Source organism: Mycteria americana, unplaced genomic scaffold, assembly GCF_035582795.1.
Source record: "Mycteria americana isolate JAX WOST 10 ecotype Jacksonville Zoo and Gardens unplaced genomic scaffold, USCA_MyAme_1.0 Scaffold_104, whole genome shotgun sequence".
NCBI classification, from domain to species: domain Eukaryota; kingdom Metazoa; phylum Chordata; class Aves; order Ciconiiformes; family Ciconiidae; genus Mycteria; species Mycteria americana.
In genome coordinates this window covers 148,031-160,315 of record NW_027445444.1, presented here as the reverse complement: position 1 = coordinate 160,315, position 12,285 = coordinate 148,031, and the positions used below count along the sequence as shown (strand labels likewise).

General features: G+C 53.3%; 1 protein-coding gene across 1 annotated transcript; it reads right to left on the bottom strand.

The window, feature by feature from the left end:
• Positions 1 to 1,007: 1,007 nt before the first annotated feature.
• Positions 1,008 to 1,943, bottom strand: LOC142403092 (olfactory receptor 14I1-like). The gene has a single exon (XM_075489255.1). The coding sequence runs from the start codon at positions 1,941 to 1,943 to the stop codon at positions 1,008 to 1,010; it is 936 nt and encodes a 311-aa protein (XP_075345370.1).
• Positions 1,944 to 12,285: the final 10,342 nt, after the last annotated feature.

The following is a 12,285-nucleotide window of genomic DNA, read 5'->3' as shown; positions in this document are numbered from 1 at the left end:
GTAGGCTGGCCGCACGGCAAGTGCTACCGCAGGGTGCTGCAGAGCTCTGGCCCTTCAACCACAGCCCCACCCCCTCTGAAGGGCACAGCATCTCCTGGGAGGCAGAGAAGGGTCTCATCCTGCCCATCAGCCCCAGGGATGCTGCTTGCAATGACGACACAAGCAAACAGAGGCCAGTCACTCCCAGGCTGTCCTGCAGCCATATTGTAGCTGATCCTCAATGCCAACTGCATTTGACCTCTTCTCTACCCCCACCAGCCCCACTACCCAGGACAGCACGAGAGCCCTGGGCCTCCTCATGAAGCTTCCGCATCTCTCCAGTCTCCCTCCCCTGTGCATGCTGGGTCCCCACTGACTCCCACGGAACTGCAGAGTCCTTCTTTTCGGATACATCAATTCAGTGGTTACTTTTGGGGAACTTCACCTTTGAGGGTGTTTCAGCTTCTGAGTCTTCAGTCACTCGCAGCCCTGGGCACATTGCGAGTCCCCATCCTCTCCTGAACCCTCCAAATTCATTTTTGAGACAGACTCCTATATGCCATCAGTCCTGTCCTATGTGAAGCAGCCTGAGGAGGTAATTGGGAGCCCATGCACCATCTCCACTGCCACTGGACATCAACAAGAGAGCTTGTAAAACCAGAACTTTCAGTCCAATGGAACCCAATGGTACCATGAGCTTAACCCCAATCACAGGGAGAACACAAGGAAAAAAACCTCCTTAAGACACCAATTCCTTGGACATTTTGTTGGCAGCACCTTTGGAGGAAGTGCCCGGCCTTCAAGCACTGCACATGGGAGATGCCTTTTTCTTGAAGATGCCTTTTTATTGCATTTGGACAGGCCACATCTGACATGGCGTTGTGCCAGGGTTAGACTCAACTAGATCAAACCTCAAGACAGAGAGGATAAGCCCAGCAAATTATCTTTAAGTAGGATGATCACAAGGGAAAAAAAGAAGACTCGTGGCCTAAGACACTCTGGGAAATGTGCAGAGAAAGAGAAGCAAGTTATTGTTGTTGAAACATCACCCCTTGGGCCAGTTTCCATAGGGCATCCTTGAGCTCCTGGTTCCTCATGCTGTAGATGAGGGGGTTCACTGCTGGAGGCACCACCGAGTACAGAAATGACACCACCAGGTCCAGGGATGGGGAGGAGATGGAGGAGGGCTTCAGGTAGGCAAAGATGCCAGTGCTGACATACAGGGAGACCACAGCCAGGTGAGGGAGGCACGTGGAAAAGGCTTTGTGCCGTCCCTGCTCAGAGGGGATCCTCAGCACAGCCCTGAAGATCTGCACATAGGACAGCACAATGAAAACAAAACACCCAAAGCCTAAACAGGCACTAACCACAAGAAGCCCAGCTTCCCTGATATAGGAGTCTGAGCAGGAGAGCTTGAGGATATGGGGAACTTCACAGAAGAACTGGTCCAGATCCCTGCCCTTGCAAAGAGGGACTGAAAATGTATTCGCAGTGTGCAGCACAGCATAAAGGACACCACAGCCCCAGACAGCTGCTGCCATGTGGACACAAGCTCTGCTGCCCAGGAGGGTCCCGTAGTGCAGGGGTTTGCAGATGGCCATATAGCGGTCATAGGCCATGACAGTGAGAAGAAAATACTCAGCTGACATCAAAAAGGAAAAGAAAAAGAGTTGGACCACACACCCTTGGTAGGAGATGGCCCTGGTGTCCCACAGGCAATTGGCCATGGCTTTGGGGAGAGTGGTGGAGATGCAGCCCAAGTCGAGGAGGGAGAGGTTGAGCAGGAAGAAGTACATGGGGGTGTGGAGGCGGTGGTCGCAGGCTATGGCTGTGATGATGAGGCCATTGCCCAGGAGGGCAGCCAGGTAGATGCCCAGGAAGAGCCAGAAGTTCAAGAGCTGCAACTCCCACGTGTCTGCAAATGCCAGGAGAAGGAACTGGGTGATGGAGCTGCTGTTGGACATCTCATCCCTGTGTTCATGAGGTACTGCCAAAGGAGGAAATCACATTCACAAGTTAGGACTGCTCTGACAAACTAGCTTTCCATTCCCTCCCCCACCAAACACAGATTGTCTCTCCCCTTCCTTTCAGGACCTTCATACATCTCCCTGGCTGGCATTCTGGTTTGCGCTGGCCAAATGTGCCATTAGGAGCAGGGCTCTGCCCACGTGCTCCCAAGCAGTCATCCCTGCTGTATAGCTGCAGGCACCTGGGAAAGGGGGTGACAGCTCCTGAAATTCACTGTTTCCCTCAGATGTTAGCCACTCAAATGAAGAGGAGCTGCTCAGCATCTTCCAGCAGGGCAACCCCAGGGAAACTCCTGGATGTGCTAAAACTGTTGTGACCTGAGCAGAGACAGCTCCCACCTCAGCCCCACACACTGCACTGTCCACAGACCCACAGGTTCACACAGGCTGATGGGCTTTGCTCCCGTGGACACAACTGCATGGCAAGACCTGCAGCACTGGTGCGTGAGCTGCACCTGAACCCCCCTTGCTTCAGAGAGTGTGAGGGGCAGAACAAAGGCAGCATGGACAGGAGGGAAAGATGGAGAAATGCCCCAGTGCTGCTGCTGAGGGAGAACAGGGACAGACAAGCAGAAGTCACAGAACTTGTGAGTTTCTCCTTCTTAGGATTTAGCTGCTAAGGATGTGACTCAACCAAAGTCCCTACAGCCTGGAGGGCAGAAGCTCTACTGGGTGGAAGAGGAGACCAGGGGCTGCTCTGGGGAAGCATCTGCACTGCAAAGGATGGCAGGGAGGCTCCCCAATTCCCTTCACACAGCACTTCTGGTCGCAGTTCTGCCTCAGCCCCTACCCATGTCTCTGCTGCCTGGAGCTGTCCCTGCCAGGAGCTGTTTCCCCGTCCCCACGCCTCCTCCCTGCCACTGCTCGTCCCACCTGAGGAGTGATCACCTCTGCCCTGCAGACACCTCCCAGCAGCAGGGCACTGCCCAGGGGCATCTCTGGGTCTGCAGGCTCTGATGGGATCATCAGCTCAACCCTGAGGAGGCTGGAAAGGTGATGCTGGGGCTGTCTGCAAGCCATGGGGGTCTTCATTTTTATACACTCAAATGTATTCACCTCTAAGGGAAAAAAGATTTGGAGTTGAAGTGTCTCCTCCACAACCAAGAGAGGACTTTTCATGTCCAATTCCCCACCCAGACAAACAAGAGTAGGAGACTGAAAGCACAGGCTCCTTCCCCTACAGACGGCCCTGCCTTGATGGGCTTCTATAAAAGCTGCTTCTGCCAATATCCTGTGGAGATCTGGAGCTGTGAGCAGCCCTGACCCGTGCAGCACTCTCTCGACAGCAGAAGGACCCTGCCCTGCCAAAGGTTCTTTTTTCCACCCCCAGCTTCTTTCCGCAGCGCTGTGGGGAGCTCCCCAAGCAGGCTGAGCACTGACCCTGGCAGGTGGCAGAGCCCCTGCCCTGGCACACAGCCCCCTGGGGCACAGGGACCCTGCTCTGAAGGACAGCCCTGGGCACCCCTGCCTGCACACACGGCTGCACACCCCTGCAGCCGTCCCTGGGAGAAGGCAGCCATCATGCCCTGCCCCTCTGACAGTGCAGCAGGGAAACCCTGCTCTGCAACACCTCCTTCTCCTCTACACTGGAGAAACGGTGAGAGTCCTCTTGAAAGATCTCACAGTTTGTGGGATGTGCCAGCTTTAGGAGATCTTTCCAGGAACTGCAGCTCCGTTGCCCTGCACCCAGACACTTACCATGTCAAGGGCTGTGAAGTTTTCTCCACCAGTGAGATGTCCTCTGTCCTCCCACTCCTGACTGTCTTTAACCCCTCTGCCTCGCTCCTCTCCCCTCAGCACCTGCAGGCAGTGCCCCCAGCCCTGCTGCTCTTTGCAGAGGAGCTGCTCCTGGGCAGAGCTCGCTCTCTGCAGCGCTGCCCGCTTGCCATGAGCTCCCTCCATGCCAGGAGCCCAGCCCAGCCCAGCAGCAGAGGATCAGCCCAAGGCATCTCTTTCTCTGCTCCCTCTGGGCTCCCTCCAGGTGTCCCTGGGGCTGCAGGGGAACCTGCTGTGAAACAGGCTGAAGGAACCACTGATGTTCCCTCCCTCAGCTGGCGAGAGACACTGATTTCTAGCAGTGTCATTTCACCTCTCAGGGACAGAGGTAGCTCCTATAATCACCTTTTCTTGTCCATCATTAGGGAGGACACCCCGACACTGACAGGGAGGAATCTTCTTTAGCCCCAATGCTGAGGGAAAGGATGCCGCTGGGTCAGTCGAGGCATCTTACCCTGGGTTTCTATTTGGGCTGGAAGGTGACTCAACTCCCTCTCATGCCTGCCACAAACCCACAGGAGGTGGGATTCCTCTTGCCTCAGTTCAGATGTGCACAGAATAGCCACCTGCATGGGAGCTCCTTGTCTCAGCTCCCATGCTACTTAATTGAGATGGAAGGCAGGAGTGAGCTGTTCAGAGCCAAACACCTGGTGACATGTGAGGGCTCTGAACCATGTGAGGTGGTTGAAGGTATCTGCAGGTACCTGCAAACTCAAATGGAGCAGTTCATAGAGACAGCGCAACACCCCGGGGCATCCTCTTGGAAGCAGCTGGGCATTTCCTTTGGTCAACTAAATGACAATGACAATGACAATGACAATGACAATGACAATGACAATGACAATGACAATGACAGCTGTTGCCCAAATTAAGGGCAATGGAACATGTCCCTACTCATTCCATTCAGGGCGGCCTATAGCGTTATTCATCTGACAGTATGGAGTCATGTGCCATAGGGAGAGCTCAGTCTCCCTCCATCACCTGCATTTACTAGATCTCCACTGACTACCTTGGCAGGTGGTTCATGTTCATCCCCAGGCTGCATGACACAATTCAGGGCAGATGTTCAATTTAATGTTCAAATCCAGGGCCATAGAGCCACATGAGGTGCGAGGGCTGTCGGGAACAGCACAGGACATACAGCAAAGCAGTTGCCATTCAGGGTGGGTGCATGACAGACACCCCAGATGGCATCGCAGAGAAGGAGATTTGGTGCCTGTGTGCCGCTGACTGATGCCTTCAGTCAGAGGCATCAGCCATCAGATGCCATCAGAGAGGCAAGGTCTTTCCCTTCTCTACCCACTAGCTGCAGGCATTGCGTGAACATTTGGGTTGCTGAGGGTTTCTTTTCCACTCTTCCCAGGGACAGGACTGTGTCCGTGAGACTCGTGTAGCAAAGCACCTGGTCTCTTACAGGTTCATTTCCAAGGAATCTTATCTGCCCCCCAGGATACAGCCACAGGCTGACTCCAAACTAGTGCTCCTTGTCCCTCACTTTCGTTCCCTGGTGAAAGGCGGCCACTCTGCAGGCAGACAACTGCAGGCGTGTGCTGGTTTTGGCTGGGATAGAGTTAATTTTCTTGATAGTGGCTGGTATGGGGCTATGGTTTGGATTTGTGCTGAAAACAGTGTTGATAACACACTGATGTTGTAGTTGTTGCTGCTCTGGTCAAGGACTTTTCAGCTTCCCATGCTCTGCCAGGTGCACAAGAAGTTGGGGGGGACACAGCCAAGACAGCTGATCCAAACTGACCAAAGGGCTATTCCAGACCATATGACGTCATGCTCAGTATATAAAGCTGGGGAAGAAGAAGGAAGGGGGGGATGTTCAGAGTGATGGCATTTGTCTTCCCAAGTAACCATTACGCGTGATGGAGCCCTGCTTTCCTGGAGATGGCTGAACACCTGCCTGCCCATGGGAAGTAGTGCATGAATTCCTTGCTTTGCTTTGCTTGCGTGCATGGCTTTTGCTTTACTTATTAAGCTGTCTTTAGCTCAACCCACGAGTTTTCTCACTTTTACTCTTCTGATTCTCTCCCCCATCCCACTAGGGGAGAGGGAGCGAGCGACTGTGTGGTGCGTAGTTGCTGGCTGGGGTTAAACCTCGACAAGGCGGCTCTCTCCCTTTGCTACAGGCTGTGCTGCCTGCGTCCTTGGATGGCTCCCTGGCCCAAAAGGTGCCAGCCCAAGTGCCAGGGGCTCCCTGGACCTGCGACACTTGCACTCTCCCCAGTCCCAGCAGGGCCTTGCTGCTCTGAGTGGTGTGGGCAGCCACGGGGCGCTCAGGAGGGGCAGCTGCACACCCCGCAGCACTGCCCGGGCCACGGCAGGAGCACCGGGGCTCCAGCGCCATTTCCCTGGGACCAGCCACCGGCCGAGCGCTGGATTGAATTGTCACACCGCAGCCTCGCCTTCCAGGACAAAGTCAGCTTTGCTTCCAAGCCTCCTCTAGCACCGCTCCTCCAGCTGGCCTCTGCCATTCAGAGGTGCAAAGTTACCTCACTGCTGAGCTCATGACGGGGTCAGGCCTCGGGAGCTGCCAGCCTGCCAAGCCTCACTTGCGCTTCCGCTGCCTTGACCCCGTGCCCCTGCTGGCCCCGCCCCTGGAGAGGAGGCCACGCCCCCTGCCCAGCAGAAGCTGCAGCCACGGTCCCACCTCGGGGTTACCAATGGGAACAACCGCCCCGGAACCACCATCCCCACACCGCCCTGGTACCAGCCCCCTGGTACCGCCATCTCTACCCCATCCTGCTGCTGACAGCCCCACCACCAGCGTCCCCAGCGCCAACTGGCACAGGCGTCCCCAGGAGCAGCATCCCCCCACCACGCTGCTACCATCACCCCCAGTACCCGCATCCACCACCCCACTATGAGCAACCCTCACAAGTACCTCTCGGGGACCCGCACAAAGGGAAACCCCCGGGGCTCCGTTATGAAAATCTCATTTCCTAATTATAGCACCAATTAGTCTTGAGAGTATGAAATTGGATCAGGTTCCTTAAGTTGGACAGTTTGATAGACATGTCGTTGACATTGTGTACTGCACAGTCATGGTTCAGTCAGCATGACTAAAGGACCCCAGCTCATTGCAAGGAGGAGATTGACAGCCCCCACCCTGAAGAAGAAAGGATACCCCTGGAGTACCCAGATCACGACAGCATCCCAGCCCCTCCAACACCTCTGTGAAACCCTCCCCTTATCTGGCATCAGAGAGAAGGAACTGCAGCAAGACCAACTCCAGGGACATCTAGATCAACAAAGAAGCAAAGGCATGACACCACCATAGAATTAGAGTTGCTTTGCAAACCAGCAGCCTCTATGTGTGTGTTAAGTAGCGATTGGTCAAATCACATTGGACCTGAACGCTTGAAAGGCATAAGAACCATATGTAAAACCGCATTTGGGGTGCCCCAGTTTGAATGGGACAGCTCACGCGTACACGAATGCACGAATTCCTCTTGCAATGCCACACTTTGCGGCCCAGCCTCTCTCCTCAGTGGGCATGGGTCAGTTGCCATATTTTGGTGACTGCTCCGCATCATGGCCGCATGGCACCAGTACTGGCACCAGTTTCACCACAGTTGGGAGCAGCAGTTGCCCCCCAGGGCACAGAAGGGAGGACAAAAACAATCCCAAAATGCCCCAACCCTCCCATCCCCACCATTGGGGCACTATGGGGCAGCACACACGTGCTGGCATCGCAGTGCCACCAGTGCTGGCACCATCCCTACCCCTTGGACAGGAAATTCACCTCCCCCAAAAAATCATGCTTGGGATGGGAGACCATTGGGATAGGAAACCATCATCGGGATGGGAAATCATCCTTGGCATGGGAAACCATTGTGGGGATGGGAAATCAGCATTGAGGACAGGAAAGCATCAGCAGGATAGGAAATCATTGAGATGGGAAGTTGTTGTGGTATGAAAATCCAAACCATTGCAAGGCTGGCGGAAGCAGGCGCTGGCGGAATGATCGCCATGGGGACGGATCCCCCAGAATGCTGGTTGCTCCCAACAAACCCCGCCATGGGCAGGTACAACAGCAGGCTCCTGCTCCTCCTGGTGCTCCTGCCCTCCAGGTAACCCCCCCCAGTCGGCCTTGCCCACCAATATCTCACCCTGTCGCCCCTCTTTCCTGTGCAACAGGGCTGCCGAGTCCTTTATTCTCAGATTTCCATGTATAATACGTCACTGTGCTCTGATGAGGCAAAAACTTAAATGCCTCTATGCAAACGCACGTAGCATTGGGAATAAACAAGAGGAGTTAGAGAGGTGCACACACCTGTAGGGCTATGACCTTACTGGCATCACAGAGACGCGGTGGGATGGCTCCTATGACTGGAGTGTTGGAATGGAAGGACAGTCAGGGGAGACGAGGAGGGGGTGTCACCCCCTATGTCAATGACCAGCTGGAGTACACGGAGGTCATGGTTAGGGCTGTTCCAATCCTCCTGGATTTGACTGGATTTGCAAGGGACCTCAGGGATGTTGCAATATCATCACCCTCATGCCATGGCTTTCTGCGTGTGTCACTCTCATGTGGCATCCTGTTGCAATGCACAGCTTTTGCAGGCTGTGAGGAGGGCCCATTCTGTCTTAACAAGCAGTCGTCCACAATGAAACGCTGCACTTCAAGGATTTCAGGCCCTAGTGGCAACATGACCCCACTGTGAGGGTCTGGCTCTAGAGTTTCCATGCGTGGTGCTAACCCACATGCAGATGAGGAATTAAGGCCTGCAAGAATTATAGTAGCTATCACCAGAAATGACAGGTTGATGATGGAACTGTTCAAGTTGGAAGGGAGCTTGAGAGGTCTTTAGACCAACCTCCTGCTCACAACAGGGTCAACACTGAATTCACCCCAAGTTCCTCAGGACTTTGTCTAACAGAGCCCTGAAAACCTCTTCTGGGGACTTTGTCGGACATCCTTGGTGAACTTGAATCTTGATCCAGGGAGCCCTCTGAGGAAGCTCAAGGTGCCTGTTGCTGTCAGGTAAGGGTAGTCAGAGGAGACCTTGGCTTCTGGCAAGCTGCTGGCAAGTTCTAGCAGCTTCTAAGGAGCTTTGTCAGCTGTCCTTGATCAACGGCTGCATTGCTGAGAGGCTGCTGAAGCCTGTCTGGCCCTTGGACTCTTACCCCCTGCTGTTCTTCCACACAAGCACCACTGACACTGTCCCAGGACACCTGGAAAGTATGAAGCCAGCCAGGACAGCCAGGTGATCAGGCCCATTCAGCATGGGTTTATGAACGGCAGGTGCTGCTTGCCTACCCTGTTCTCCTTCTATGACAAGGTGACCCCCTTAGTGGATGAAGGAAAGGCTGTGGATGTTGTCTACCTGGAACTTAGGAAAGCCTTTGACACCATTTCTCACAGCATTCTCCTGGAGAAACTGGCTGCTCATGGCTTGGACAGGTGTACTCTTTGCTGGGTTAAAAACTGGCTGGATGACCGGGCCCAAAGAGTGGTGGTGAATGGAGTTAAATCCAGGTGGTGGCCGGTCACAAGCAGTGTTCCCCAGGGCTCAGTACTGGGGCCAGTTCTGTTTAATATCATTATCAATGATCTGGATGAGGGGATTGAGTGGACCTGCAGTAAGTTTGCAGATGACACAAGTTGGGCAGGAGTGTTGATCAGCTTGAGGGTAGGAAGGCTCTCCAGAGGGATCTGGACAGGCTGGATTGATGGGCCAAGGCCAATTGTATGAGGTTCAACAAGGCTCAGTGCTGGGTCCTGCACCTGGGTCACAACAAGCCCATGCAACTCTACAGGCTTGGGGGCGAGTGGCTGGAAAGCTGCCTGGCAGAAAAGACCTGGGGGTGTTGGTTGACATCCGGCTGAATATGAGGCAGCAGTGTGCCCAAGGTGGCCAAGAAGGCCAATAGCATCCTGGCTTGTATCAGCAATACTGTGGTCAGCAGGACTAGGGAAGAGACTTTCCCCCCTGAACTCAGCACTGGTAAGGTTGTACCTCAAATGCTGGGTTCAGGTTTGGGCCCTTCACTTTAGGAAAGACATTGAGGTGCTGGAACATGTCCAAAGAAGGGCAACAAAGCTGGTGAAGGGTCTAGAACACAAGTCTGATGAGGAGCGGCTGAGGGAACTGGGGTTGTTTAGCCTGGAGAAAAGGAGGCTGAGGGGAGACCTTACCTCTCCCTACAACTACCTGAAAGGAGGTTGTAGTGATGGGGGTGTCTCAATCCCTTTTCTCAAGTAACAAGTGACAGGACGACAGGAACTGGCCTCAGGTTGTTCCAGGGCAGGTTTAGATTGGATATTAGGAAAGATTTCTTCACTGAAAGAGGTATCAAGCATTGGAACAGGCTGCCCAGGGAAGTGGTTGAGTCACCATCCCTGGAAGTATTTAAAAGACATGTAGAGCTGGCACGCAGGGACTTGGTTTAGTGGTGCACTTGGCAGTGTTAGGTTAACAACTGCACTTGATGATCTTAAAGGTCTTTTCCAACCTAAATGATTCTATGATTCTATGAAAAAAGACAGAGGCAGAAGTAGAGAGGTAACATGTGCCAATATAAATACAGTAGTTCTTCTGAGCAATGTTTCTCCATTTGAAACATTGGTAAGAAAATTCACTGTGATAAGTGGCTGCATAAAACTCTTTACACAGAGAAGAGAGCAAAATCTGCTTGCTAGTACATACCCTTGGTGCTGTTAATACAAACAATAAAATATATTAAATTCATAAAAATCTTAGCAATGCTGGAAACGAAGACTTTTTCAGCTATTACATTGAGTTCTTTTCTGCAGAGGTTTCAAGTTTGTCCTAAAATCTGCATTGAGGGCTTGATTCAATTATCCACACAGAGGTGGCCACTGCTTCCAGGATGCACTGGGGTAGCTGAAGCGCCCATCTGAGAAATGTGTCCCAGGAGTTATGGGAGCCCTTCTGGAGCATGAGCTGGTATGCAGGCAGAGTACGTCAGGGGTGGTGGAGGGCATGGCCTGCCTTCAGTGCTGCTGGGGTGGCTGAGCAGGGACCTCTCCAGCACAGCAGCATATTGTGTCCCCTTGGATGCTGGCTGTGAGGTCACTTGTGACTGGCCAGCAGTGTGGAGACACATACTTGGAGGTCTTGAAAGCCATTACAATCCTGCCTGACCCAAACAAGACAAAGCGTCTGGGGAGGATAAAGTAGCTGGGACAAGGGAGATGGGAGGTTTGGTGGAGGGAAGAGGAGTTTGGCCAACAGACATGAAAGATCTTGAAGAGCAAAGATGAGTTCAGGTAATTTTGGTGCCACTGTGACACTGATGTGAAAACATTCCTGTGAGGCCTTTACCGTATTTCTAACTAATAACCTTGAGTCCTAACCCTACCCCTACATTGCACCCTTCAGCCTGACAGGAATCAACTACCCTAATCCCTAACCTCAGCCTTACCTCTAAACCAAAGCCAGAACCCATAACCCCTCTTACTCTTACCCTATTGATCATCCTCATCCCTAGCCCTTATCCCTAGTATTCAAATGCTAGCCTTCACCACAGCCCTCAGCCCAGCCCTGAAAAACCCCCTAACCCACAAAGCCAGCCCATACCCTCAACACGAACCAGGCACCCTCAGAAGAACACCAAACCCTCCCTCTAAGCCTTTGACAATCCCTAAGCCTGAAAGGCGAGCTCTATCCCCTAAGCCCTAACCTGAACACCTAACCCCCAAACCCATCCTTCCCATGCTCTAACCCCCTCATCTTCATCCCCTCTCCTAACCCTAACTTAAGCTGTTTGGCCCCTTGAAGGCAGGGCAGGGATCGGGAGGTCCCAGAGCAGCCCCGTGGTGTTGGAAGAGAGTGTGACGTTACATGCTCCTGACCAGCTCGTAGGCCACAAGGAGGAGATGGTGGGAATGCTATGATGAGGTCACTTGTGCTTCAGGATCTCATGGGCCAGCAGGAGGCACAAGGCTGTGATAAGGTGGTGGTGAGATCACATCTTTCTCTGGAGTTGATAGGCCAGCAGCAGGAACATGGCTGGGAAAGGGCTGTGAGGTCACTTCTTTCTGCAGTAGCTGATAGGTCAGCCCTTGACTCAGGGTTGGGCTACGTGCTCTTAGGCTCACATCTGCCAGTGTCTCTGACAGAGCAGCAAGAAGGCACCTGGCTGGCCCTAGGACTGTGGGAATCCCTTTCCCTAAGTACCTGGTAGGTCCATCCAGGAAGAGGCCTTGGGTATGGTTGTCACGACCCTTCTGCCTGAGTACCTGATGGGACAGCAGTACGCACAGGGTTTGATTGTGTTTATCCGAGAAGCTGAAAGGCCAGCAGCAGGCAGGTGGCTTGGAAGAGCATGGTGAGGTGACTTCTGTCTAGTCAGCTGGTGCAGCAAGTCTTGCAGATCCCGTCTGTAGAAGGGTCGGCCCCTTTTGCTCCTGTGATCACTTGCAGTGTGTCCTTAGAAGGAAAAAAATCCAAGTCACCATTTCTACTGCCCCCAAAAGAGGCTGTTCACATGTGAATTTGTTGTGGCAGGTTTAGAGATAGGTAAGGAC